General features: G+C 37.1%; 1 protein-coding gene across 2 annotated transcripts in view; it reads left to right on the top strand.

The window, feature by feature from the left end:
- Positions 1-26,021, top strand: part of PLCE1 (phospholipase C epsilon 1) — a 172,806-nt gene that overhangs the window by 88,010 nt on the left and 58,775 nt on the right. For both annotated transcript variants that reach the window (XM_087764482.1, XM_087764483.1), the window contains one exon: positions 21,708-22,024. In XM_087764482.1, the coding sequence (XP_087620608.1) occupies positions 21,708-22,024 (317 nt within the window). The remainder of the gene's footprint in view (positions 1-21,707; positions 22,025-26,021) is intronic.

Genomic DNA, 26,021 nt, shown 5'->3' with positions numbered 1-26,021 from the left:
CTGAGCTGCACAAGGTCATGCTAGAATTTGTAGGTTAAAGACTTGATAGATCTTTTTAGAGATCTTTAAAACGTCATTTTTACCAGTGAATAAATTAAACAAAAATAGTGTTAACAAAACCCACAATAAACCATTATGGCATTAATAATTCAAGCTAAGAAACCAGTACAGTAACTAATTTGAACTTTAAAAGATCAAAAAATGGTTAGCGTGGTCAGAAAAGAATGCTTTTGCCATATTTGCTGAGAAGAGCTACATCATAGTAATTAGGGGTTTTTTTTGTGTCAGTGTAGGCACTTTCTTGACTAAGAAAATGTAATTAATATTTTATGAATTTATATGTGATGTCATACATTAAAGCACCATGAAATAGTTTTATTATTTTTTAAGCTTAATACTGTCTTCAATTTGAGAGAGAAAAGGAACATTAAACGTAGAATTTTCTTTTAGGTTTCAGATTTTCATAATACGCTGTTCTGTAACTGCCATGAAGTAGAAAGGATCAAATTAAATCACATAGTTCTTGTCTACCTCATAGGTAAAGGATTTGTGAATGTAAAACCGCCTAAAAGCTGTCAACAAACCATTCAAATATGTGCATGGAACATAAAAGAGAAAGAGGGTGCTGCCCTCAGGTACTGGTTGTCTTGAAGTTGGTTGTAGGATTTTGCATACAAGCTTAGTGTTCGGGAGGAAAAAACTTGAGGAATATTCTATAACCATATATAGAGTGAATTGCTTTAAAAAAGGCAACAGGGAAAAACTAAAATATATTTAAAATTCCTGTATGCAGAGATACAACTAGAACTGTGTCTGTAACTAGGATTTCTATTTGCTCCCCAAACCAAAAAATACTAGACTTTTTTTTTTTTTTTTTTTTTGTGCAAAAGAAACAGCCAACCCCCCCAAGCCCCAAAACTTCTTTTGAACATCAAGAGGAAAAAATAGTTTTGTTTTGTCTATGTAGAATTATATGCTTTAAAAAGAACAAATATAGATCAGCTTCAGAATGAAAAGTTGATCCTTCTTATTTTGAGAATATCACTTTTGCAAAAGCTATCAACTGATTGGCCAAAACATTTGGATAAATTCAATATAAATTCATAAACATTTTAGTCATACAAGTATGAAATAATTTTATCCAAAATTTTGTGCAGAGCTTTGGTGTTGAACATGCTCACTTTTGCAAAAATATGTTATTTTAAAAAATGTTTCTTTTTATGTATAAAATGTTATATCTTTTAAAAAACATAACTGCTTTATTTGTGTTTTCCATAAGCCATGTAAAATGCCTGAAAAGAGTAGATTTACATTTACATTTTATTTGACTTACAGCAGACTGTTGCAGACTACATTCCTGCATATTTGATCTCTCTCTCTCATATGATTGAAAGTTAAAGAACTGCAAGCATGTTTGGTGTCACAAACAAAACAAAACCCCAATATTTGCATAGTTTGGAAATTCACTACATTTTTTAAAAAGAGAAACAAAATTGCTCTTGTTCCATTACTTTTGGCTGCCACAATGAATGGAAGTTAAGCCACTTGTTTGATGGTAGAATAAGGTTAGTATTATAATATTTTATTTCTCAGGACTAGCTACGATAACAAAATTGATGGAGTCATGAAAGTAACAGTTTTCTGATTCTGCTGGGCAGAAAATTATATCACTTTTTATGTCAGCATGGGAGGACTGGTGAGAAACAGCCTGCAAAAAAGGACTTGGTTACAGTGCATCACAAGCTGTCTGTTGGTTAAGTATGCCATGTTGTGGTAATATGTTTGCTGTTTCACTGGGTGGCAAAAATAAATCAGTCGTATGTAAAAGCCATGCAGAAGTCTTCTCAGTCTTGTCGTTGCTGACTCTCCAGCTTTGAGCACTTTCTATAGAGAAAAGTTCAGGAAATACATGATAACATTCAGATAGATAATAGTTACTCTAAGAGGAAAGTAAGCAGATGTCCTTTATGTCTGCTGGGAGTGGGACAAAAAAATGGGTCTGAACAGCAAACACCTCACCATAGATGTCATGATAGAAGGAGGATTTAACAGAAGAGGGGTCCAGTCAAATTGAAGGACTTCTTTTAAATGTCACTTGAAGAAAATGGACACAGGTGGTGTTGGCTGGCATAACTAGCAGGACAAAAGCAGCAAAGGTGGTGAGAAAAGAGATGCATGTGACTGAATACAGAGGGACTGATTTCAGAAAGATCTTACAGGAAAGGGAAGGCTTGAGAGGCAAAAAAAATAGTTTACTGATTGCATGGATGGAGGCACATCAAATTTTAAGACAGGAGGGCAATAAGAGTATGTTGTTTGGGGAAGTAAGACAGCTCATAGAACTGTAAAGCCTAATGTCAATGGAGACCTCTAGCTATAGTCTGATGTCCTTTTAAGATGTCATTTACTTAAACCCAGTTGTCTCTATTTTAAGCTCAGTAGTTGAAAGGTAGCAGTGCTAACATACAGCCTTCGGAGGATGCCTCAGAACTATCATCCACAGCTTTTTCCAGTGGTCAGTGATGCTCACAATCGAAGTGGGGGTGACCTATTTCTAGTTTGAGTTTGTCTGTCATCAGGGACCAACTCGTTGTGATGTTTTGCCTTTATTCTGCTGGATTAAAGTCTTTAAAAACTGACATATTTCCCCTGTTGCAGATGCTTGTATATGTACTACAGTCAAGTCATCTCTCAAGTCTCACTTCATTGAACTAAAGTTAAGCATTTCTGATCTAAATCTCTCCCTCCAGGTCTCACTGTTCAAGCCTAGAATAATTTTATAGCTCTCTTCTGCACACTCTGTGGTTTGTCTAGGTCTTTAAAAACATTGAAAAGATACTGCATTATTGGTATCATCAGTGATTTATGCAGGAGGACCTGTTTTTGCCACCTCCCCTTTCTAAAAACTCATAGAAAACATTTGTGTTTATTGTCCCTTCTTACTTTTTCAGAGATGTTGCCTTTGGGAAAGCAGAACTCTGTTCTCTACACAGGATCTGCATTTCTTGTGTCTAGAATACTTCCTATTTTCAATAGATCTAAAACGTGTACACTAACGTGACTACTTTTTGCTTCACTACTAAAGTGATACTTAATGATTTGTAAGGTAAAAGGCTAAACTGCCATGTAACAATCCTGGAATCATTTGGGTTGGAAGGGTCTGTGCCTATCATTTAGTCCAACTCTGCTCAAAGCAAGGCTGATGTGTTTTATTTTCCTAGTTGTTTTGTTTTCTTACTATGTGAACAATATTGTTGACAAAGTTGGCCCTAATTCCATTTTAAACCTTAACCCCAGTACAGGTAGCCGTGGCACCACAAAGAAGGGAAGCAAAGAGAACTGTTAATTTTTACTATGTACTTTTAGAGAACGAATTAGTTGCATTTGAAGTCTTCAGATTAAGGGAGATATCTTAAAATCTGAGGAAGTAATCTTAGAAGGGCAATAGCACCCTGGCTTGTATCAGAAATAGTGTGGCCAGCAGGACTAGGGAAGTGATCGTCCCCCTGTACTCAGCACTGATGAGGCCGCACCTCGAATACTGTGTTCGGTTTTGGGCCCCTCACTCCAAGAAGGACATCGAGGTGCTGGAGCATGTCCAAAGAACACCAACGAAGCTGGTGAAGGGTCTAGAGAACAAGTCTTATGAGGAGCAGCTGAGGGAGCTGGGGTTGTTTAGTCTGGAGAAAAGGTGGCTGAGGGGAGAGACCTTATCACTCTCTACAACAACCTGAAAGGATGGTGTAGTGAGGTGGGGGTCAGACTCTTCTGCCAGGTAACAAGCAATAGGACAAGAGGAAATGGCCTCAAGTTGCGCCAGGGGAGGTTTAGATTGGATATTAGGAAAAATTTCTTCACCGAAAGGGTAGTCAAGCATTGGAACAGGCTGCCCAGGGAAGTGGTTGAGTCCCCATCCCTAGAGGTGTTTAAAAGACGTGTAGGTGTGGTGCTTAGGGACACGGTTTAGTGGTGGACTTGGCAGTGCTAGGTTTACTGTTGGACTTGATGATCTTAAAGGTCTTTTTCAACCTAAATGATTCCATGACTCTGTGGTACTAGGTACTAATTTTGAGTTTGTTTTTGGATAGCAAAATCATTAATTTTGAAAGTTTTCATGCTAGAAAAGGACTGCAAACACCTTTGCCAGTATAATCTGCTAAAGCTAATGACAAAGACCCAATTCATTAAAGTCTTGTGACTGTTTAGAAGAGCTTTTATGTAGTAAGTGTATTAATCCTGTGAAAACCAAATGGAATAAATACTTTCATTTTTAGAACAAGATAACTAGTTACAACAATATAATACATATAGCTATGCTCTGTTTGCTTTAACACCGTGTTGTATAACTATCTTTGTTAATTCAGCTTACACTAATTCCCAAATGACATGAACTAAACAAAAACAATTATAGAAAGTAATTGCTTGTATCAGGAATTTAGTCTAGCAGAACTATAGCAGTTCGCTAGTGAGGCTGAAAAAGGTTTGCATGGATAAATAAGTATTTAAAGCATTTATATCTGAGGTAGGAAGAAGTAAGTGATATTGAGGCAAGTCATAGATGTCGAAATCTCTATTATGAAGTTAAGGGTGATTTAATAGTTTGTGTAGTCTATTGTTTTACATCTTTTGGCTTCTAGACATGTGCCTGCCCTGTTCTCTGCAGTTTGCTGTATTCCATTAACCTCTCCATGGCTTAAACTCCTGAGTCGTTGAACAGATTTGAGTTACAAGGCTAAATCACGCAGGCTCCTTCACTCTGTAATTTAAATACATCTGAAGGAAAGAAACAAAATCTTTTCAGCTTTGACTTGTCAGCAGTTCTTGTTATTGTGCTGAGTGCTTTTCATTAATCTACATAATATTTTTGCTGCCTCAGGACTGTAGATTCTTTCTTGGACTTCACAGTTTTATTAAGCACACCAGCATTTCCTTTGAGATAGATGCATGCTTTAGAACAGCTTTTGAGGGCATCAGTGAATTTCAGCAAGCAACTTACTAGTTTATTTGTTTTGTGTCTGTTGGCCTGGTTAAATCATGACTATTGGAATAAACTGAATTGAAAGAGCTAGTAGAAACTGAATGGAAATTTCATAAGCCAAATAGGCTATTAAGAAGTGGTAAAAAAATGGCGGTGTGTCTAACTGCTAGATCATATTAAGAAATTGTTACTAAACTTATTTTAAAAATGAAGAAATAACAAATTGAAAGATTAAGACATTTGCTGTAGTTTTTCAGGAAATGTGTCACATTCTCTGAGACCAGGCCCATGCCATTTACTATGAGACTCTACTGTTCAAAAAATAATTAAGCTTGAAACATGTTTTTGCTGATTCTCCTAACAAATTTGCAGATCCATTTTTGCATACTGATATATAGCTCTATATAGCTCTAAATCGTTTAACCAAAGAAATTACTTAAATTTACTGGATCTGAATGTTAAGTAATCAAAGAAGCGGTATCCAAAAGAGTTAATTGGTGGTTCATGTTCTGCTCTCCATTATGAGTGCTTTATGTGAGTGAATGAATGTACTTAAGTATATTTGGAGCAACTGAGAATCTTATGCATATTTTGTTGATGGCTATAATCTACATGAATTTGAGGATTTATTTAAATGGAAATTTTATAAATTCATATATAGTCGTACATTTGTTCTGTCAATAAGTTCTTTGCTTTCTGGGACATTTGTCTACTTGGACTTTAGTAAGGCCTTTGACACAGTCTCCCACAGCATTCTCCTGGAGAAGCTGGCTGCACACGGCTTGGATGGGTGCACTCTACGCTGGGTTAAAACCTGGCTGGACGGCCGAGCCCAGAGAGTGGTGGTGAAAGGAGTCAAATCCAGTTGGCAGCCGGTCACGAGTGGTGTTCCCCAGGGCTCAGTACTGGGGCCAGTCCTGTTCAATATCTTCATTGATGATCTGGACGAGGGGATCGAGTGCACCCTCAGTAAATTTGCCGATGACACCAAGTTGGCTGGGAGTGTTGATCTCCTGGAGGGTCGGAAGGCTCTACAGAGGGATCGGGACAGGCTGGATCAAAGCGCTGAGGCCAACTGTAGGAGGTTCAACAAGGCTCAGTGCCGGGTCCTGTGCTTGCGTCACAACAACCCCATGCAACGCTACAGGCTTGGGGAAGAGTGGCTGGAGAGCTGTCTGGCAGAAAAGGACCTGGGGGTGTTGGTTGACAGCTGCCTGAACATGAGCCAGCAGTGTGCCCAGGTGGCCAAGAGGGCCCATGGCGTCCCGGCTTGTATCAAGAATAGTGTGGCCAGCAGGACCAGGGAGGTGATAGTGCCCCTGTACTCGGCACTGGTGAGGCGGCACCTCGAATACTGTGTTCAGTTTTGGGCCCCTCACTACAAGAAGGACATCGAGGTGCTGGAGCGTGTCCAGAGGAGGGCAACGAAGTTGGTGAAGGGTCTAGAGAACAAGTCTTATGAGGAGCGGCTGAGGGAGCTGGGTTTGTTTAGCCTGGAGAAGAGGAGGCTGAGGGGAGACCTTATTGCTCTCTACAACTACCTGAAAGGAGGGTGTAGCGAGGTGGGGGTCGGCCTCTTCTCCCTAATAATGAGTGATAGGACAAGAGGAAACGGCCTCAAGCTGCGCCAGGGGAGGTTTAGGTTAGATATTAGGAAAAACTTCTTCACGGAGAGGGTGGTCAAGCATTGGAACAAGCTACCCAGGGCAGTGGTCGAGTCTCCATCCCTGGAGGTATTTAAAGAACGGATAGATACGGTGCTTGAAGACATGGTATAGATGGACTTGGCAGTGATAGGTTGACGGTTGGACTCGATGATCTTAAGGGTCTTTTTCCAACCTTGACGATTCTATGATTCTATGATTTTCAAATGTTCTAGTTTTTTCATACAGCTGTGTTTTTCACTTAATGAGGTTTACCTTTTTGTATAGGAGTAGCAAAAGTTTCAAGAATTTCTAATTTTAGGTCACACCACGATGTTCCATGGAAGTTAAAAGATGCGCTAGTATTTGTGGACTTATATATACAGGTGAATTTTCCTCTTGACTTTAGTAATTTTATATGTGTATTGATGAATATTTACCTGCATATGAACAGTGCATGTTTGCTGACATTTTTTTCTGAGAATATAGCAGAGAAAGCTGTTTTACTGGCTCATCAAGATGTACGGAAAGATTTAAAGTGTAAGACGTTGCATTATATATGACATGTAGACATTCAAACCAAATGGTATTATCAAGTAAAATATTAGAATTTTATAGAAACTAACTTTTTAGTAGGCAAAACATTTCTTTTTTTTTAGTTACTTGTTTGGAATACTAATTATTTCTCCTGGAAAAGTATTTTATATGTATGCTAAGAGCTTTAATTCTGTACAGAATACAGGTAAATAATTTCAGAAATTGAGAAATCCTTTTGACCAGTTATATAATCATAAAGAATAATACATTTTCTTAATGTTTGCTTTGTTTCCATTTCTAGACTTCTTGGCTGTACTTTCAAGAACAGTAATTGATTTGATGAACACTCTTTCTGTCACAGTTGGACATGCTGAACATGAGAATCTGTTGCTAAAATATGTGTGCAAATTTTGGCTTTGACCTGACAAGTAATGAGTTCAGTGAGTTACATGTTAACCTGGCTAAACCACTTCTTATATGTAATTTTACAATTTACACTAAATTCTGGGTTGCCCTCAGTAAATTCCATGGATACCTGGTAGCTCACCTGGCCATGTTTGTACTGCATGGCAGTCATGGCTCTCACTGGAGTGGTGAGGTAGCCCTTAGATGGCTAGATCCTTCAGTCATTGGTATAGCCACTGAAATTAAGTGATCTTGCATTTGATATGTTCTGTATGTCAATGGAAGGACTTTGATCATATTGATCTGGGGTTTGCTGAATTTTATTTCTCTTTTTCCTCTTAAAATGCCTTTCAGCATCCTTTAAACTGGGCTCCTGGCACAGTCTTTGTGATTCCAGAAACCTTGCTAAGAATAGCTGGCTAGTAGCAATACTTTCTTAAAAGAAATACTGGCATGCTATAATACTTATATAACATTACAAACATGACTTACTATGATGGGAAGTTGTAAAATCATGTTAATCCTTTATAAAAATAGTATATGAATTTCCTTTAGCTTCCCATCGTGCTCCTCATGCGAAAAATGAGCTGGTTAAGGATGCCTGCTGTTACAACCCTTTTGAAAGTTTTCTGGTAATTGGTGTAATTAGATGTTTGCATTAAAAGATACCTTTTAAAATTACTTTTTAAATTTTTGAAATTGCATTTTAAAATGAGGAATAGCTTCTTTCATTTAATTTTGTAAGCTCATTATGCAGTCCTATTCTGTACTGAGTAAATTTAGCTATGGTAATTGGTCTTTACCAAATAGGTATTGTACTACACTGGAAACTTGCACTCAAATTGCAACTTAGGAAAACGTGAGACTAGGGGTAACTAAGAGGATTGCTGCTATTCTAGGCAGAGAGATTGGTTTTACTTTTCCCAAGTTAGAGGGGGAAGTAGTCTACAAGAAAAGAGCTGAATTACTTCCCTTCTGAAGCAATGCTATGGCAAAACTTAGATTTTATTCCTCTGTACAGGCTTTCCTTTTCTCAGGCTGGGTTCCTGGGTTATAGTTTAACCCTACATGAAAAAAAAAACTAATTTGCCATTTTTTGTACATTTACAGTAACCTAGTTTTAATAGATACTACATATTCACCAATGAGCTTGCAGACAAGGCTATGTCTGGGGGAAGAAAAAAAGAACATACACTAATGCACCCCAAACTAAACAATAAACACACATTAGGAAAGCTGCCTGTGCTTTTCCTGCACTGATGCCTTTGCATGTTGTGTGTTGTGGTTTTTATACATGAGATACTCTCCAGGTGTCTTTGGCTGCCGGGGTTGGCAGGCATTCTTCAAGGTTCCCACAGCTTTCAGCTAGTGTGCATCTCCAGCTGCTTGTTTCTTTGATATTGCACAACGTATGTGGAAGAAACTTGTTACATTACTGTGATATTTTTAAATTTTTCTTTTAAAGTATTTGTTAAGTAACAAACTTTTTGATCTGAGAGCACTCGTAAAACTTAGCCCGGATATCGTATTTCTCAGGGAAAGAGTAAAACCTGTTTCTAGTTCTTTGTCTTCACTTTATATCCTTTTTTATTGTTTTCATTATGCCTCTCCATCACAACCAATAAATGTTGAAGACATTTATCAGTTGTTAAAATAATTTTTAAGCCAAAATACCTTTTATACTGCCTCCAAGTATAGTCCTTTAAAATGTACATGCTTAACTCGATGAGACTATGCCTGTATAGTCCAACATTGCTTTTATGGTAGTTCATAAATGTGGCTGTATTAATACTAGCTTTGAAGATAGTCCACATTAACTCCAACTACAAGAAAAAAATGTAAATGATCCATAGAATAGATTAGTTCAACATAGTTCAGTTGGAAGAGACCTACAACAATCATCTAGTCCAACTGCAATAGCCAGCCTTAATTTCTTTTAATAGAAAATGTAAGAGATTGTACCTGTGTTTATCTAGGAATATACGTAAGGATTACAGCAAGGGCATGGGCTCTGATTTTACTTCTGTTTTTTTGCGCACTCTGGATAGGACACAGACAAAATAATATTTTGAACGCAGAAACCCAACCTGGGGTAGCACAGCTCTGGATGTGTGGGGGTGCAGGTAGCTGACCCCCGTGACAGCGCACTGTAGGACATGTGAGAAGAGCCGTGCATCTGCTGCACAGCATTCCCATTGGATATTGTGGCTGCAGCCAGGTTTCTGAGTGGGTTATTAAATAAGACTGAAATTTCCAGGGGTTTTCTTGTCAGTTAATCACATATTCATTTTCACATCTTAAACCTCACCCTCTCTTTTTGGCCAGTTCCAGTGAATACTCTTTTAGTATGTCTTAAAATACTTGTATGCCATTTCTTTAATAATGAATTGCAAGTGCTAAATGGTTGTGATTTAAGAGTATCATCTTTGCCCTTCACACTGTTGTGAAACCCATCAATTCATTTCCAGTTCATCATTCTTCTCCATTTTTGTCATCTTTTTTATACATATGTGTCCTTGGTTCATTCATTTATTCTTGTATGAGAGATTCTTTTCAAATTTTCCTCTACATAGTGAATTTTGAACTCAGAGGTAGAATTACTGCACTGTAATAACTAGTTCTATAGCAGTATAGAGTTCGCTATTCTTATTAACTCTTTGTTAAGTATCTTTCTAAATTCTGGTACTTTCTATAACAGCACTTTGAAAGGCCATATTGATCTTGGTAGGTTTTTCCTGCTGTACGCTGCTGAGATGAATAATATAAAAAATATTATCACAATAGTTTTGTCATATTCCAATACATTTTTCTGACTGATGCCTTAGTACATCGTGCTACCTGCTCTGTTATGTCTTAGGGCATTTCTTTGTGTATGTTAAATTTACAGTTTTGTTTAAATACAGATATATTTACTGGGTTTTATTTTTCTTTGAAATCTAATGATCTTGGATATCAAATTAAATTATAGCTAATACAATAATTCTCCCATTCACAAAATGTTCTCATCAGGGAACATTCAGAGCACGCAGTAGAGTGAATAACAGAACCCTCACCAAAGCTAAGTGGCGAAGGTGTAGATTAAAGGACTTCCACTACAGTTATGTGGATAAGAAGTCAAATTTGTATTATTCAATGTGTAATATAAAAAAAGTAAACAAGGTTCCTTAGCAGATCACACGAAGATGTTTTGAACACAATTGTACGATCAACAGTATTTGCTGTTAGTGGTTCTATTCTCTGTCCTTTTTCTGTGAAATAATTATGTAGAGGACAGATCACACACAAATTAGTGTTATGATCAGATTCCATTTAGGTAACTGCTGAAAGCAGGCCAGAATGATGCAACTTCTGAATTGACAAACATTTTTCAAGTGTATTCCGTTCCTTTACAATTCTTTCACTGCTAAGCTTCAGGGCTTAAATTGGGAACACTTAATCAAGTGTTGTTGTTTTTACTGGATGTGACTTGGATCAGTACGAATAATAACCAAAATACCTTATGCAGCAGATTTGCCTCCTTTGGTTTACGTGAAAAATCTGGTAGCATCTTTCATGCACAGGATTGTCTTTTATATGAAGATTCAAAAGACAAGAATCATTAGTCATAAAACCTGTACGCTTATCAGATCTTACTTAATTCTCATGTTATTCCTTGACATAATTATACTTAAAATTAATTTCTCAGATTGCATCTAGTCTTCATCTTGTACCACTAACATCAATGGCAGTTTTAGTATTTGCTTCACTTGGTATGACACTGAAGCCGTAGTGAACATTCTTATCGTTTTTACCTTAAAGGACTACATTTAATGATTGTTTTCCAAAGTGAAACAATTTTCATTGAAATAGTTCTTTGAATTTAGGCATTCCTATTCTCTGCAGTATTTGGATAACTGGAGAAGATGGGAACAGACATTCCTCTCTCCCCCCTATCCTTCAGGGGTCTCTTGTCACATGTGGTCTGGCCTTCAGGGTGAGACCAAAGTAAGGAAGATGACGTTTGTTACAAAATGTATTTCTGAGGATCCAAAAGCTTGTGTTTGTGGTAATTGTTAAAAGCTGTGGAGCCAAGGAGCAAACTGCAGCAGATCATTACCTAAATGCAGGGATTTTTGATGTGGAAGACCAGTGCCCTCCGACTAGAAAGGAATGTTTCAAGGCTGAGGCTCTGAAACATTGAAAATGTCTGTTGTTGCAGTTTTGCAGTTATTTACATTATGAATGCTATATTTTACTGCAACTACAGTTTGTGTAGTCTTTCAAATTTAAAAAGTGTCTAACACAAAAAAAGAAAATGTGAAAAGTCGAGATCATGAACCTCTGCTTTAACGGGTACCTAACTTCATATACATTTTTTTTTAACATCCTTGTTTTCCACAGGTATATAAGTATTCTCAAATTATATTTTTGTTTAACTTTTCTCCTATTCTCACTGATTCATAACAGAGTTGTTTTATTCTTAAAACTGAAAAATTACTTAATTTCTACTTTATGTAAATGGAAAAAATCAAAGTAAATTTAATTTTGATCCATCTTGATCAAAATATTCAAATATTGTAATCTGATTTGAGATTCTTGCACTCTGTTTAACCACTGGATATTTCTCCATTGCAGAGTTAACTCAAAGTTGCATGCATTTTAATTTAATTTTGTTCTCTTAGTGCACAGAAACTCCTGCTTTGATTTTGGACATGCTTTACATCAGTTTTTGTGGGTGAGGTTAAAGCTTGGGTTCTGCTTTAACTCAGGCAGTAACTTGTTCATTTTGCAGTGAGAATTGTACAGTTCTTTTCCTAGAACACTCTTTTCTTCCAAAGTCAACTCATAAATCTTTCCTTTTGACCATTTCTTTCGTATGTGCTGGAATTTATCTGGTAATTTATATATACATTTATTTAGCATTTGAACTTAACATTCCATGTGCTACGCTGTATTTATATCCAGTATTTTAAAAGGTCTTGAATGCACATGCTGCACAGAGAATCCTCCTGCTGGTGTGTTGCTCAAGTCAAGATGGTGGTAGACTACCACTCTGACAACCTTTAGGAGAGAGATTTGTGAGATACATGTGAAAGTGGAATATTTCTGAAAACATCTCCAGGAGATGGGCAGAGGAAGGGGATTCGTTAGATGGGATTTCATTGCAGGAAAATAATTAAAAACTTGAAAACAGTTGAACAGCAAGTGTGGCAGTGTCCTATTAACCTCTTTAGAGCCTTTCCACATATCTGTTACACTGTGATACAAAGGTGTAGATTTACAAGTCAGCCGTTATTTCCCTTAATTCCTTCACTCAGCCTTCATGATGATAGTTGCTTCTGAAGCAATAAAATCTGATGTCTGCTCTTGCACAGGACAGGCCGCAGCATGCCACAGCAAGACAGGTGGCATGTTGGTACCAGACAGCTTTTGAGATCTAATTTTCAACCGGTTAATCAGACACTCACTGTCCATCTACCAAATTTATAATTAAATCTTCTTCCGGCAGGTGTTCTGAAATCTGGATATAGTTTCATGAACTATAGCAATAGGTGAAGGTCCCCTAAAATAGCAGGGCCCAGGTGGCCCATTGCCAAGCATGTAGACTGGAAGCAATAAGGCTGCTTTCTGACTAAATTTGTAGATGGTAGATCTCTTCAGACTTTTGGCAATACGCACTGCTGATGCATCTCTTGTTAATATCTATGAACATGTCTATGTTCAGCCAAACCTTGCATAACACTAGGTGCCCTTTGTAGCCGAGGAATCCATTTGCTACCATAGTAGCCTCAGGGTCATTTGTTAGGGCACTGCCTTCAAAGCCTATTATTTCAGGTGCAGAAGAAGTGTTTGCTGGCTGGGGTTAACCCACAATGTCACGCTGATTCTTACATAGATATTCTGGAGGCATTGCTAGTCATCCTGCGTCGGCATGAGGATGCAGTCTCAGATCTTTGCTAGTTGCCCTGAAATGGAAAGTAATTGGGAAATCAGCATCAAATGGCATAAATTTTGTTCTGAGATCTGCTACTGTTTTTGCAGAGTCAAAATGACTGTTACAATGCTACTATCTGCATCTTTTTTTCCGGTGAGTATACAGCCAGAAGCAAAACCAGCGGATCCATTTATTATGGGCAGGTCTGTGATTGTTTCTGTCAGCTGTAGCCAGTACCAGCCAAACTGCATACAGAGCAGGAAATGGTTGGTTGAATGTGTTGACAGTGTATGGTAATTCAGAGACAAGCAGCCAAGTTCTTCTTTTGTACGCTGCAAAATATTTCCGTGAATGACTCAGGCTAGTGGAGTGGTAAAAGCCCTGGGATGCACTGCCAGAAATCTGAGCAGCAGTGTAGATGTAATTACACAAGGCAGTGTGTAGCTGTGCACTGGGGATGATGGGAAGCAGGCATGGCAGTCTCAGGTGTGGTGAAATCATGGTGATACTTTAAATTATTTTCATATATTATGTCAGTGCTCATATATATAGTTTACAACCAGGATCTTCTGAATCCAACGACAAACAGAGTTTAAACGGGTTTTCAAGTTCATACTTACAGGTAGGAACTTCTGAAAAATGTAAGGATTGCTATGTAATTGATAAAGTTAATATGTTAATAAATCCTTCATGTTGATCTTCTTTAACTTAGCTTTAAAATCAGAATGAATGTTTCTCTGTGCATAGGTTTTACCCTGTGAGAGTGTTTATCCACAACTCTCGTGGTAAAAAAATAAAATTCTTTCCCATGCCTATACATCTCAACTGTCCTGATAAGTATGTCATTTGTTTAGTTAACTTAAATAAGTTTCAAGTCAGAAATGATGTAGGCAGGTTGTATCTCTAACTCTACAGTACTTTCCAGTTTTTTCTGGGGTTTCATTTGACTGATGCTATAATTGCAAAAGATAAAAAAGAGCGCACAGTTCAGAGTCTAGTTTTCAGAACTGAACCCTTTGCCATTTCCTAAAGCAAGAAGCGATTTTAGGATTAAGCCGTCGTAGTTACAAGCACTCCATATCTTTCTGTTTGCTGAATTCCACTATGCTGGTCAGTTCATGAGTCAGAATTTTGTGGTATATAATTGTAATTTAATTCAGTTATACCTCAACATGATTGCTTCATTTTTCTTAAACCCTCTCCAGAGGTTTCATAACTCTACTTAACAATAAAATCTCAGCCTCGACAGAAATATCTATGTGTTATAGTTTCGTAGTGATCTATTTCTAGCAAAATTCTGTTCTACAGGTGATTTCTACCTTTTTCTTTTTTCCTTTGTACTGTAGAAACTATTGTTCTTTTCACCTGGCCCATTGTGATGACTTGCTGCTGCTCCACCAGAGAAGATCACCTTCTCCAATGTCTTGCTATTACCATGATCAAATTAAACTCAAAGCAGGTATTCTCAAACTAGCTATGAAGTTTACTGTTTCTATTCCAAACCTGAAAAAAGATCTTGTGCAGTCAGAGTGTGTCTGTAGTATTACTTGGTCTAATAAAAGATTATTTTCCATACAGATCCTGGCTAAATTCATCATCTTTTTTTCAAATCATCATCTGGGAGTCTTCCTTTGCTCAGAGTATTATCTTCTGCTTACTGATGCTCAGGTCATACTGAACTCCAATTTTATTTAGCGCCAAGTACCCTGCAGATCCAGAGCTCCCCTGATAATAATTTAAAATGCATGCTGATATGCAGTTTTAAGAGGTAGCTCATACTGCTAGATTTAGGGATATGGAGAGAGAGAGCATGTGTGTCTTCTGATTCTTTGATTATCTGACTCATAAGTAAATTTGAAGAAGAAATGGGATCTATTAATTTCAGTGGTTTGTACAGTGAAATTAAACTTGAACTTGATCCTGTTGTGGCAAGCTTCCCACTGAGTTTAATATCAGGCCCTTTGATACTGGAGTGAGTTGTTTGCAGTCAAAATTGATAACAGTGCATTCATGTTCATTACAAGAGAGCAAGAGATGTTTTTAATTATACAGAAAAGGAACAGGAAATTAAGAAAAGCTTGTTGATTTGGTTATTATGGTACTGAGATACGTCGCATCCAAGGGACAGCAAAACAATTCCATCCCAGTTATGCTGATCTGTATCTGAAACTGGTGTTCAATTAAACTATCATATATTGCATACGTGTCTTCTGTTTGGAGGAGTTTTTTGTTATATTTTTCCTCTTTTTTGAACAGAATACTTCTGTATTATATATATTGACAGTTGTTCACCTGTGGCTCTTTTTCAGTTTTTTTCCATGGTCTGCTTTTATTTTCTAACTGTAAACATAATCCATATGTTCTCTAAAAGCATACGAACAGTTTGGATGACGTCTGTAGCATGGCTTGTTAAAGAGACTTCTATTATAATCCATTTATTGCATTACCTTTTAATACCAGCTGAGAAAAATAATCCCCGAAGATATTTTTGTGTAATTTCAGTCACAGTAGTATAATTTCATGGACGCAAAGCCTGTTACCAAGAAAGCAACTGAATTATAAGATGTTATAATAGGTTGAATAATTTCTGTTATTCTTACAGCTATTGAAATCTGTTTTCTGCTTTAGAACACACAGTTTGTCATGATCACAGGATCTTCCCCCAGTAACCTAGAGTGAGGGCTTTTTTAGTTATTGTAATTTTCACTTTACTGCTTGCAAACTGCTGTTTTTTGAATGTATAGAGAGAATACTTTTTTTTCTCAAAGTAGGCATAGAAAGTAAAGCAACTTAGAAATAAAACTAAGACACAAATCCAGTTTCTCATTTGCCAAGTCATCAAACTTTGTTGAAAGTCAGTTTTCATCTTTTTGGCAGGTTTACTCTTTTGAGATTGTGCTCGTTTAAAAAATTTGGTGGCTTTTCCCTGGGTGTACTCCCACATGCATAGCACATTCCTACAAGTATCAAATATAAGAGTTGTGTTTGAGTTGGGATGAAAGTAATTCTGTACCACTGTCCTTACTTGGTCACAGTTCACATGGAAAGCGATGTGATTTTATCAAAGTACAAATTGCATTGTTGGCAACTGTAATTTTATGCAGGATTAGCACTTTTGACATTGGTGTGATTGTAGTCGGGGCTGTATTTATTTTCCTTCTGTCTTTGTATGAATTCCACTCACTTTGCTCAAACCTAATCCTGAAATTTGCTTAGGGAAAATTGGTGGCAGCAGCCCAGCATTTATATCATGTGTATTAATAAATTATCTGGGTGCATGATGAAATAAAATTTAATAAATAAGCACCTTTTAATTTTAGCTTTACAAGAAATATGGTAAATGTACAGATAATTTTGCTGTTATTGTTAGGACGTATCACATATGTCACATAACTGCTGTCTTTAGTAGAACATACAAGTGTGGAATAGTTCTGTGAAAGATTACAGATAATTAACACTAGCCTTCTAGCAGTATTGTTCATGGTTTTATTTATAAAATTTCTTTGCATTTTTCTTTAAAGTGAACTCCCTAGTTTTCATATTAAAAAAATACTGAATCAGCCTCTTGCTAATATAGCAAACACAAACATAATATTGTTCAAAAGAGAAAAACACCAGAAAAAAAGTTTTTCAAGACTGTCTTGAAACTTTTTTGTATACACACACAAAAATGCACACACAGTTTTACATACTTACATACTTGAAACTTATTTTTTCAGTATAGCTTTTATAAAGCCTAAACATATACAAGATGTATGGAAATTCTAAGTTTTATAGTAATAAAGGCTGAGTTAATTTGAAGTTAATCTGTTTTTAGAAAAGCTCCTGACTAAACCTTGTAGAAATTTAAAAGGAAAAAAAAATAAAATAAAAAAAGAGTAATTCCTGAGACAGTGTTAGAGTTTATGACGAGCCTAGGCTGAGTAATATCCTGAAGCAGGCATTCTGTATTTTTCTCCCATTCTTAAATCGATTATTCTTTTGTTAGAGAAGAGGAGACCTATTTGTTCCTATGTGTATCAGCAATGATTAAGTCAACCCATGAGTCCTTTTTTAAAGCTAGGCAGAGGTTATCTTGGTTTGATTAATAAAAGCAGTGCTTGCTATTTAAAAGATTATCTGCTTCAGCTGTTTATCAGAAGGATAAGCAAAGCTATCAATTCCAGCTTTAGACAACTTGCAAATGAATAGTCAGGGTCCTCATTTTCTTCTACTAGTTTTAGCATTAACTTGATTTGGTAGAGCACAAAGAATAATACCATTTACTGCAGCAGCAGCTAATTTTAGTGAGGATTGTATCCTGCCTTAACTCTAACAAAATCTACTGTGATTTTGGCCTGAAAGCAGTTCCATTCTGCAAATTAATCTAAGGACCTGGTCTTTCTTTGAAGCACAAAAAGATATGATCTATTTCCTGAAGAACATAAACTGACAACACAAAGCTAGAGGACTTGTGGATAAGACTGGCTAGGGAGTTTTATAGCAGAAACAGAGAAGGGCAGATCAGTTCCTGGCGTGAAAAATGATAAAAGTCTTAGACACGAAAAAGAGACAAAAAAATAGTGCAGAAAAAAGGCTAGTTTAGTACAGGCAAATAAAAAAGGGGGGTAGGGGTGGGGAAGGAGTAGGCTTTTGTGCAGAGTGTAAATCATGGAGGGTGGTGAAGCTGCGAATGAGGATCCCGGATTTTCTGTGACAAAACACAGAAGACTGGAATGAGGAAAGATACCAGAATCTGGAGAGGTGAAATATGTCAACAACCAAGACTTGCAAAGATGTGAATTATGGATGAAAGAAATATTTATAGGTGTCGAAATAGTCAACAGAAATAAGTTATATTTCCACTTCTTCAATATTTATATCCATACTTCAGCCATGAGCTGTGAGCCTTTATAATTCTGTTTGGCCTGTGCACCTCTCCTTGGATATCAGCTGCACTCTTGCTGCAGCAGCTTGTTTCATGGACTGTTACATTAAAGATGCAGCACTTGTTTAGTTTTTCCAGTTTAATGGAGAATTGAGAAATGCTAGTTTGAAATTCAGGGTTTTTTTAATCAGGAAGAGTTTTATTTATTTTCTATCTTCTTTCAGCAATACCAGTGGCTGATCTTGTTTAGCCTGTGACTTGAATCATCTTGGCTTAGCTTCCAGGAAAAGATTTTCTTTTTGACAGCTTCATTTTTCTATTAGAATGAAGCTGACTTGTGAAACCTTCGTTATGGAAGATGGTGGTTTCGTTAAAGGTAGTTTCATTAAATGCTTTCAAAATCCCTGCATTAGCTTTCTGCTGGACTTGATCAATGGGCAGTCAGTCTAAGTGAAATAAACTTCAAATGAGATATTCCTAGTAGTTTCTGACAGTCCGGAGATACACTGTGGAGCCACCTTCTTACCTCTGGTTACTTCAGTGTGTTGAGGCTTGTTCTTAGATGTGAGAGGTTGAAATAAGTGGAGTGATTATGCTTAGGCAAGGCAGTATGCAATAGGATCATGAACAGTGCTCTAGCCTGTTGCAAATTCAATGTCAACCTTTGCCAGTTTTTGAGATCTTTGAGCAAAGCTGAAGTTCTGAGACAATATGGAATGTTGAAAGTGTGAATGTGGGTGGTTTTTGTAGTTGATATTGTAATGGAGAAGGTGAATTACTGAGAATGCACCCCTAAATCTCGTCAACAAGCAGTGCATCCAGGAACAGCTCATCTTCACTCGTGTGTTACCTCTGTTCCATCAGTCACTACTTGACGGGGCACTTCTTACAAAGTTATGCCTTCCTTTCCTACTATATTGATAGATATAAGGTATTTATAACTGTAGTTACCAAATAATGTTGAACTTGCGAGGCACCAATATTTCTGTGGCATTGCATTGTCCATGCTACTTGCTGTCTTGTCTTCTGCGTTATGTTATCACCTGCAGCCACGCCATGAGCTGAGCTGTCTGGTCCAACTGTCCTTTCCTGACCTCAATGTCATCTCCAGAGCTCGGATGCCGCTGACAGCTACAGCTTGTTAGCAATTGTGATGTGCTAGTTGCCTTCTGGGAGTGCATCTTCTGGTGCAGTTTCATCTGGAAAGGATTCGCTTTGTGTGCTCCAAGACTGTAAACTAAAGCGCAGTAAGTGAGGATGTTGGGGAGATTCACTTCAAAGTGCATTTGTGATCTAAAATAAATTGACAGCGTAGACACAGCCTGTACACCCTCAATTTCAGCAGTGAGGCACAGGAGAGGCTGGTACAGGCTGTACTTCTCTGCCTTCTCCTGGCTGGCAGGGTTCCTCCTATTTCCCAGGGAAGTCCCTGAGTGAGAAGAGCTGTCGTGCATGGAGGGTCAGCGAGGCACTGTGACTTCTAGGGAGCAAATGGGTGGTAGCAGATGTTTGCATCATGCCTTCCATATCCTCCTCTTTCTGAGATAACACTGGTTGTGACAGTGAGTTTGGTCTGTATATGCAAAGCACTATGCAAATATACAATCCCTGTAATATAAAATGAACATTATATTTTGCATTGTTTTTATTTTGGCATAAGCTTATCTTCTGTTGCACAGTTAAGAACAGTGGAAATGAGCTTTAAGAGATTTTTCTTACAAAACCTTTCAGAATCATTCCGCACAGATTGAAGTAGAAAACAGAATTGGAGTTTTGTGTAGAATCAAAGCAAACAAAACTGAAGCAGGCCCAGAAGCTCACTGTGCTTCACTTGCTGCCCAAAACAGGATTGACATGTCAACATGGTGTTCTTAACTGTCTTTTTTCCCCCCAGTCTTTCTTGCAGGAGTTTCAGTGACAGAGATTTCTTGATATCTGCAGATATTTTACAGCACTAGTTCACTATCCTTGAAGTTATACCTGTTCCCCACTATGTAACCAGGATATTGCTTGTTGCAAATTAAGTCCATTACATGTTTGCTCGCCAGTCTAGATACAGAAACAATTATTCTTTGTCTCTTTCAGAAGCCTTTTATGTATTTGAAAATTTCTCAACAGGTTCTGTTAGCCCAAAGGCTTTATTTAGGGCTGCTATAATTTATCTTTTGACTTTTAGTAGAATATATTAAGAAAAGGCAATTTTCTGTCATTTTAACTTACCACTGATTGACAATAGAGTTTGCATAAAATGAATGTACCAAGGGACACCTCATGTAGCATATATTTATTATAAGAGAATGAATAGTAATCAGTCATTATGAACTTGGGCTTCTTTTAGAGAACAGAAAGGATATTTGCTCCCTCTATGAAATGAGAATTTATTGATAAAAAAAAAAAATTGAAATAAAAGATAGATCTGGGGTGTATCTCCATTATGTGTACAAAAAGTCTCTAAAGATATTTTGTGAAGCAATGCAAAAAAATAACTCCTTTTCCTCGGAAGGAAGAAGAGTACAGGATATACTGCTATGACTGTTTATACATTTAAGTAATTCTTGAAAAATTATTCTTCAGAGAACCCATTCTAAACTTATCTAGTCAGAAGAATCATACTCACTGTTTTGGAATCGTGTTGATGTTTCAGGCTTCCCACACGGTCTTACAAAGCTTGGCTTCTTCCTTCTTAGGAAAAGTTTTATTTTTCAAGGGATACTGCTGCTAGGATATTATAAAACTACCATGAATGTTTTGTAATAACGGATAAAACATGCATACTCCCAAATATATGCATTTTCCGAGAGGAATGAAAAACGTTTTGTAACTTTGAACATTTAGTTTCACAATGCAGTGAGCGCAGGTAAGTTGTATCTTATAGCAAGAGGAATATGAAGAAACATGCTGACCCACATGGGTTTTACATGATCATTATACATTATTTCTTACGGCAGTAGAGTCCCGATGACCCAGCCAAGGCCTCAAACTCCTTTGTACCGCAGACTCTAATATGTAGGCAAAACAGAGCCGCGCCCTGCCCAGATGATCATTTTATTTGAAGTTTTGACATGACTGCAGGTAACTGAAGCAGGCGTTTGGATAAGTCAGGAAACAAGCATGTTTTGGCAGGTAGCTTAACAGTCTCGGAAGCCCCAGTTGCCAGCTATCTAGCTAATACCAGATATAGAGATATGCAGAAAGACCTCAGCTAAAAGACCTTATTAGGTTTAAATATAGTTAGGATATAGTGTACTGCTGAATAAATGAATGAACAGTTTAACAGAACAAAAAGAACAAGTTGTCTTGCTTTTGCACAGCCCAGTCCAAGAGTTAAAGGTGGGACCTAATAAATTTTTTGTTTTGTTTTAGAACGTCAAGCGTGTACATCTATGGCTGGCTCCAGCGTCCTTCCCTCCAACGTGGCTGGTATTAGCAAAGAGCTGATCGAACTGCAGCACCTCATCCAGTTCCCGGAGGAGGTTGCCAGCATTCTGACCGAGCAGGAGCAGGAGCTGTACCGGAAAGTCTTACCCATTGACTACCTCTGCTTTTTAACCAGGGATTTGGGTAATGCTGAATGTCAAAGCAAGCTGCCGTCTATTAAAGCTTCCATATCTGCTACTATTCTTTCTTCCTCAAGTGGTGAACGTAATGCTGTAGAAGATCTCGTGACAAGGTTTAATGAGGTAAGACAAAACTTTTAAAGTACTTTTCATAAGGGCTATTACCTGATTTGGGGGTTAGTTATTTCCTCAGAGCTGAATTTAGCTGTAATGACAAATTTTTAAAACATAAATTAAGATGACCAGGGGATTTAGCTAAATAACTTCCACTGAATTTAATAGGAGTTATGTGACCAATTTGCTCAGTGAGTTTGGAAAACTGCAACCTAAGTTTTTCTTGCACATTATAAAGTAAACAGGAAGAAAAAAATTACAGACTTGTATTTCTTTGTATTTATAATGACAGTATGGCGTATACTTTCAGTGACTATTATTTTGTTCAGGAGCTGGAGTTTTATTTATTTGTTTTGGATTTTTGTAGACTAAGCATGATCTTAGGAGTCAGCACAGAAGTATTATAAACTAGACGTTTCTGTATTGTGTATAATATAACTACACTAATCTGCGCTATTTATTTATTTAATCACTGTGTGTGTCTTGAATGTTGTTATACAAAGAAGTGTCATTTGGCATGACACATTTCTGTAAACCAAATCGTGAGTTCTTTACTAAGAATTTACTTTATTTTTAGTAAGGTGATCTTCTGATGAGTTTTAGTAGAAAATTGATCAAGGATTGAGAAAACTGTAGAAAAAAAATCCACCCCAAAAACCCAACCCAAAACCAAACCCTAAATAAACCCTCAGGTTTTAGCTGCAGAAAAATGGAACAATTTCTTTCCTCCCTTTTTTGTGTGAACCATATTCAGTGTTAGCACTTTCTAGATTCATAGAAGTGGAATAAAAAAGATAATCTTGACTTATGCTCTTTTAGTTTGTTATCCACTGCATTCTTACACTTTAATAAGAGATGAAAATTGTGCAGGTATCAAAAAGACAGCGCAAAATTAAGTAGATAGAGCCAAATATGTATTAACCATCAATGAACTTCCTGCTTCCTGGGCAAACAGGACTCAGTGAGTGAATATTTAGCATGTTTTGAAGTGTTCCTGTTTCTTGCCTGTTAGTGAGATTTAGGAACTAAAATAGTGTAAATATGCTGGCTTCTCTCACCTAATTCTATTATGGGAACATAAAGAAAAGTTGCAACTACAATATTCAGTCTCTAGAGAGAGCCTCAAAATTGTTTAAATTAGCTCTAGTTACTGTATTTAGGAAAACACTGTGGCTGGTGTACAGCTGGAGGGGACTCTAGCTCCCGACCCAGCCAGGGTCCTCCTTCCCATGGTGTTTCTCTTACGGTGATCACCATAGTGAGGGCAGTGGGAAGGTGGTGAAGTGGGCACGGTCTAGTACGACCTGGTGAGGCACAATGCCAGAGCAGTTTGTTAGGACATTTGCAGTGAGGTGTACAAATCAGATTGACCGTCGTGTTCTGACACTGAACAGTCACAGGACTGAAGAGCAAGTAGGTGGTGAAGAAGTCTTGTCAGAAATGACTGAGGCTATTCAATATCAATGAGAATTTTAACATTAAAGTTGCCTTTTCATAGAATCATAGAATCACTTAGGTTGGAAAATACCTTTAAGATCATCAGGTCCAACCGTTAACCTAGCAATGCCAAGTCCCCCGCTAAACTGTGTCCATAAGCACTACATCTACCCGTATCTACTACTTACTATTTTTTCAGTAGAATAGTCAACATTATCTTTTAGTGTTACAGGTTTGTGACTTTGCATTTTTTGTAATCTAGCATTACTTGTTTGGTAACGCTACAGGATAATTTTTCATATAATTTGAATTAATTCCTAAATATCCAGTGCATAGATTATATATTTAGTGCAATGGATTATTTAAAGTATAATCTGGAATAACTTTTTTTAAACATAGATGTTATATGTTTAAATGGAGTTATTGTATAATATTTACTGCTTGTAATAAATCACTATTTTGCTATGTGCTTTATCTTATGGAGGAGTATATCAGTTGCTGTAGCCAATCACAAGCGTGAACTTTCAAAATGTCTTTGTTTATAAATGGCAAGAAAATTCTTGTGCAGAGAGTCATGCTTTTGTTGGCAAAAGGCAGTGAGCACTTGCTGATTTTTTTTGGCATTGCCTATAGAAATACTGAAGTGTATTTATAATGTGGGAGCCAGAATGACTTTTAGGATGACAGGCTTCTGATACATAATGGGAAAAAAAATCATTTCATGCCATTGTTCTGTTAAATGAGCAATTATAGTATATAGAGGATTTTTCATAAAGCAATGTGCTTTTTATTAATTTTTGTGACACTTACTACATATTAATGAGGAACACCTTATAACACTTTTTTAAAATGACAGTCAATAATTGCTCTTTTGTTACACAAAGGAACTTCTTTATTTAATAGAAAAAATACTGACACTGTCATGGAAGCTTAAATTGAATGAGGGCTGCAGGGCTATTCTAAAATAAATTAATAATTAAAAATAATGAAGATTAAAATATTTTCAAATTATTAAAATATGTTTTAAAAAGTTAAAGTGAAAAGTAGGGGGAAAATTTGGTCTTACTGAGGTAAATTGTACTAGTATTATTTACTGTTTAAATTCCAGTAACTCCCAGAAACCCTGGTTCATGAATGAAGTTGCAAACTCCCATTGACTGCAGAGTGCAAGATCAAGCATCACATGGTTCCCTTATACTTTAAATATGTTTGCTGTTTACAAAACTGTTGTTTTCTAGATGTGAATGATTTAAATATTGTTACTGGTGAGATACATAGAGTATGAATATCTTCTAATCGTTTGTTTAAACCTTTCTGTTTACCATTGGTTAGTGTTGCTTAATCTGAATTACAGTATTTAGACCTCAGTGGGGTCTAAAAGGTATGGGAAAGACTTACACAGGAGAAAGCACTTATGGTGAGTGGTCAGCCTTAAGCGTTTGGCATGGAAACGTCTATGAAGAATTGCAGAACTGAATCAGAAATCAGTTGCCCTCTGCAGTAAGTAAAATGGATACTTGAAGACAATTAACGCAGCTGAATATGCAGTAAATAACTGCTGTTATTTTTCCTACTCAATTATCATTTGTGGAAAAGCATAATAGTGGGCATACTGTCTAGCACTGGATGAAGCCTGTGATGTGCATTTTCTTTTGCTGTATTACCTGGGTAAGGTGTTTTGACTTAAAGTACTGGAAATGATTCAGTGATCACATTAATGCTGATGATCCATCAGGAATACTTCCTAAAATTTCTTTTCTGTAGAAAGGCAGGATGACAGTAGCTGGAGCTTTTGCCAACTTCAGTGTTTCATTATATCTGTACCTTGTTTTAACTTCCTGAGAGTCTTGCAAGATTTCTGAAAATTACTGGATCTCTTAGTATGACAATGGAAATACATTTTTGTCAGATACCCTTGTTCTTACACAGCGTTGTGAGCCTGATGAGAGGAGCTGAAAAGTGTAAAAAGGATTAAAAAAAAAAAATCAGAAACCAAGTTAAGAAGCATATAGTGAGAAATCTGCATCACAAGTAACTTAACAGGCAAGGAGAAAAGTTGTGGTTGTGCCTCAGGCCAGAAGGACTTTGCGTTGAAGTGGGATGTGTGAGTCCGTTCCTTGATGAAGGTTGAATAGGCTTTTGGTCAGCCGGACACAGTATCTTAGTGTGACCCAGTGACAATGCAAAAAATAAGTAGTGATAGGTGGTATAAATTTCATTTGTGTGCCGTGCTGATATTTTTTTTTTTTTTAATAGCTCTATTCCTGCTTTAAAGGCAAGGTAACCAACTTAAATGTTTAGAAGAGCTCCTTTGTTACTGTCTTTGTGGCAGGGTTTCCACAGCCTGCTTACACCTTGCCTGAAGAGCCACATGATTTGTTTTTAACCTGCAACGATCTGAACACAGTTGACATAATGTCAGTGTCTGCTCAGGGTGTCAGTGGACTCAGTCCTCTATAGTATGGAAGAGGCACAATTCGTTTACCTCCCGGAGCTGTGATAACCGCTCACCTTGCCCTATTTTGCATGGCTTTAGTGAGTCCTTTGACCTTAACTTCAGGGGTACAGC

The sequence above is a fragment of the Nipponia nippon genome, unplaced genomic scaffold, assembly GCF_047370975.1.
Source record: "Nipponia nippon isolate SJK-2023a ecotype South Korea unplaced genomic scaffold, ASM4737097v1 scaffold_3, whole genome shotgun sequence".
Classification (NCBI taxonomy): Eukaryota; Metazoa; Chordata; class Aves; order Pelecaniformes; family Threskiornithidae; genus Nipponia; species Nipponia nippon.
This window is presented reverse-complemented; position numbering and strand designations above follow the sequence as displayed.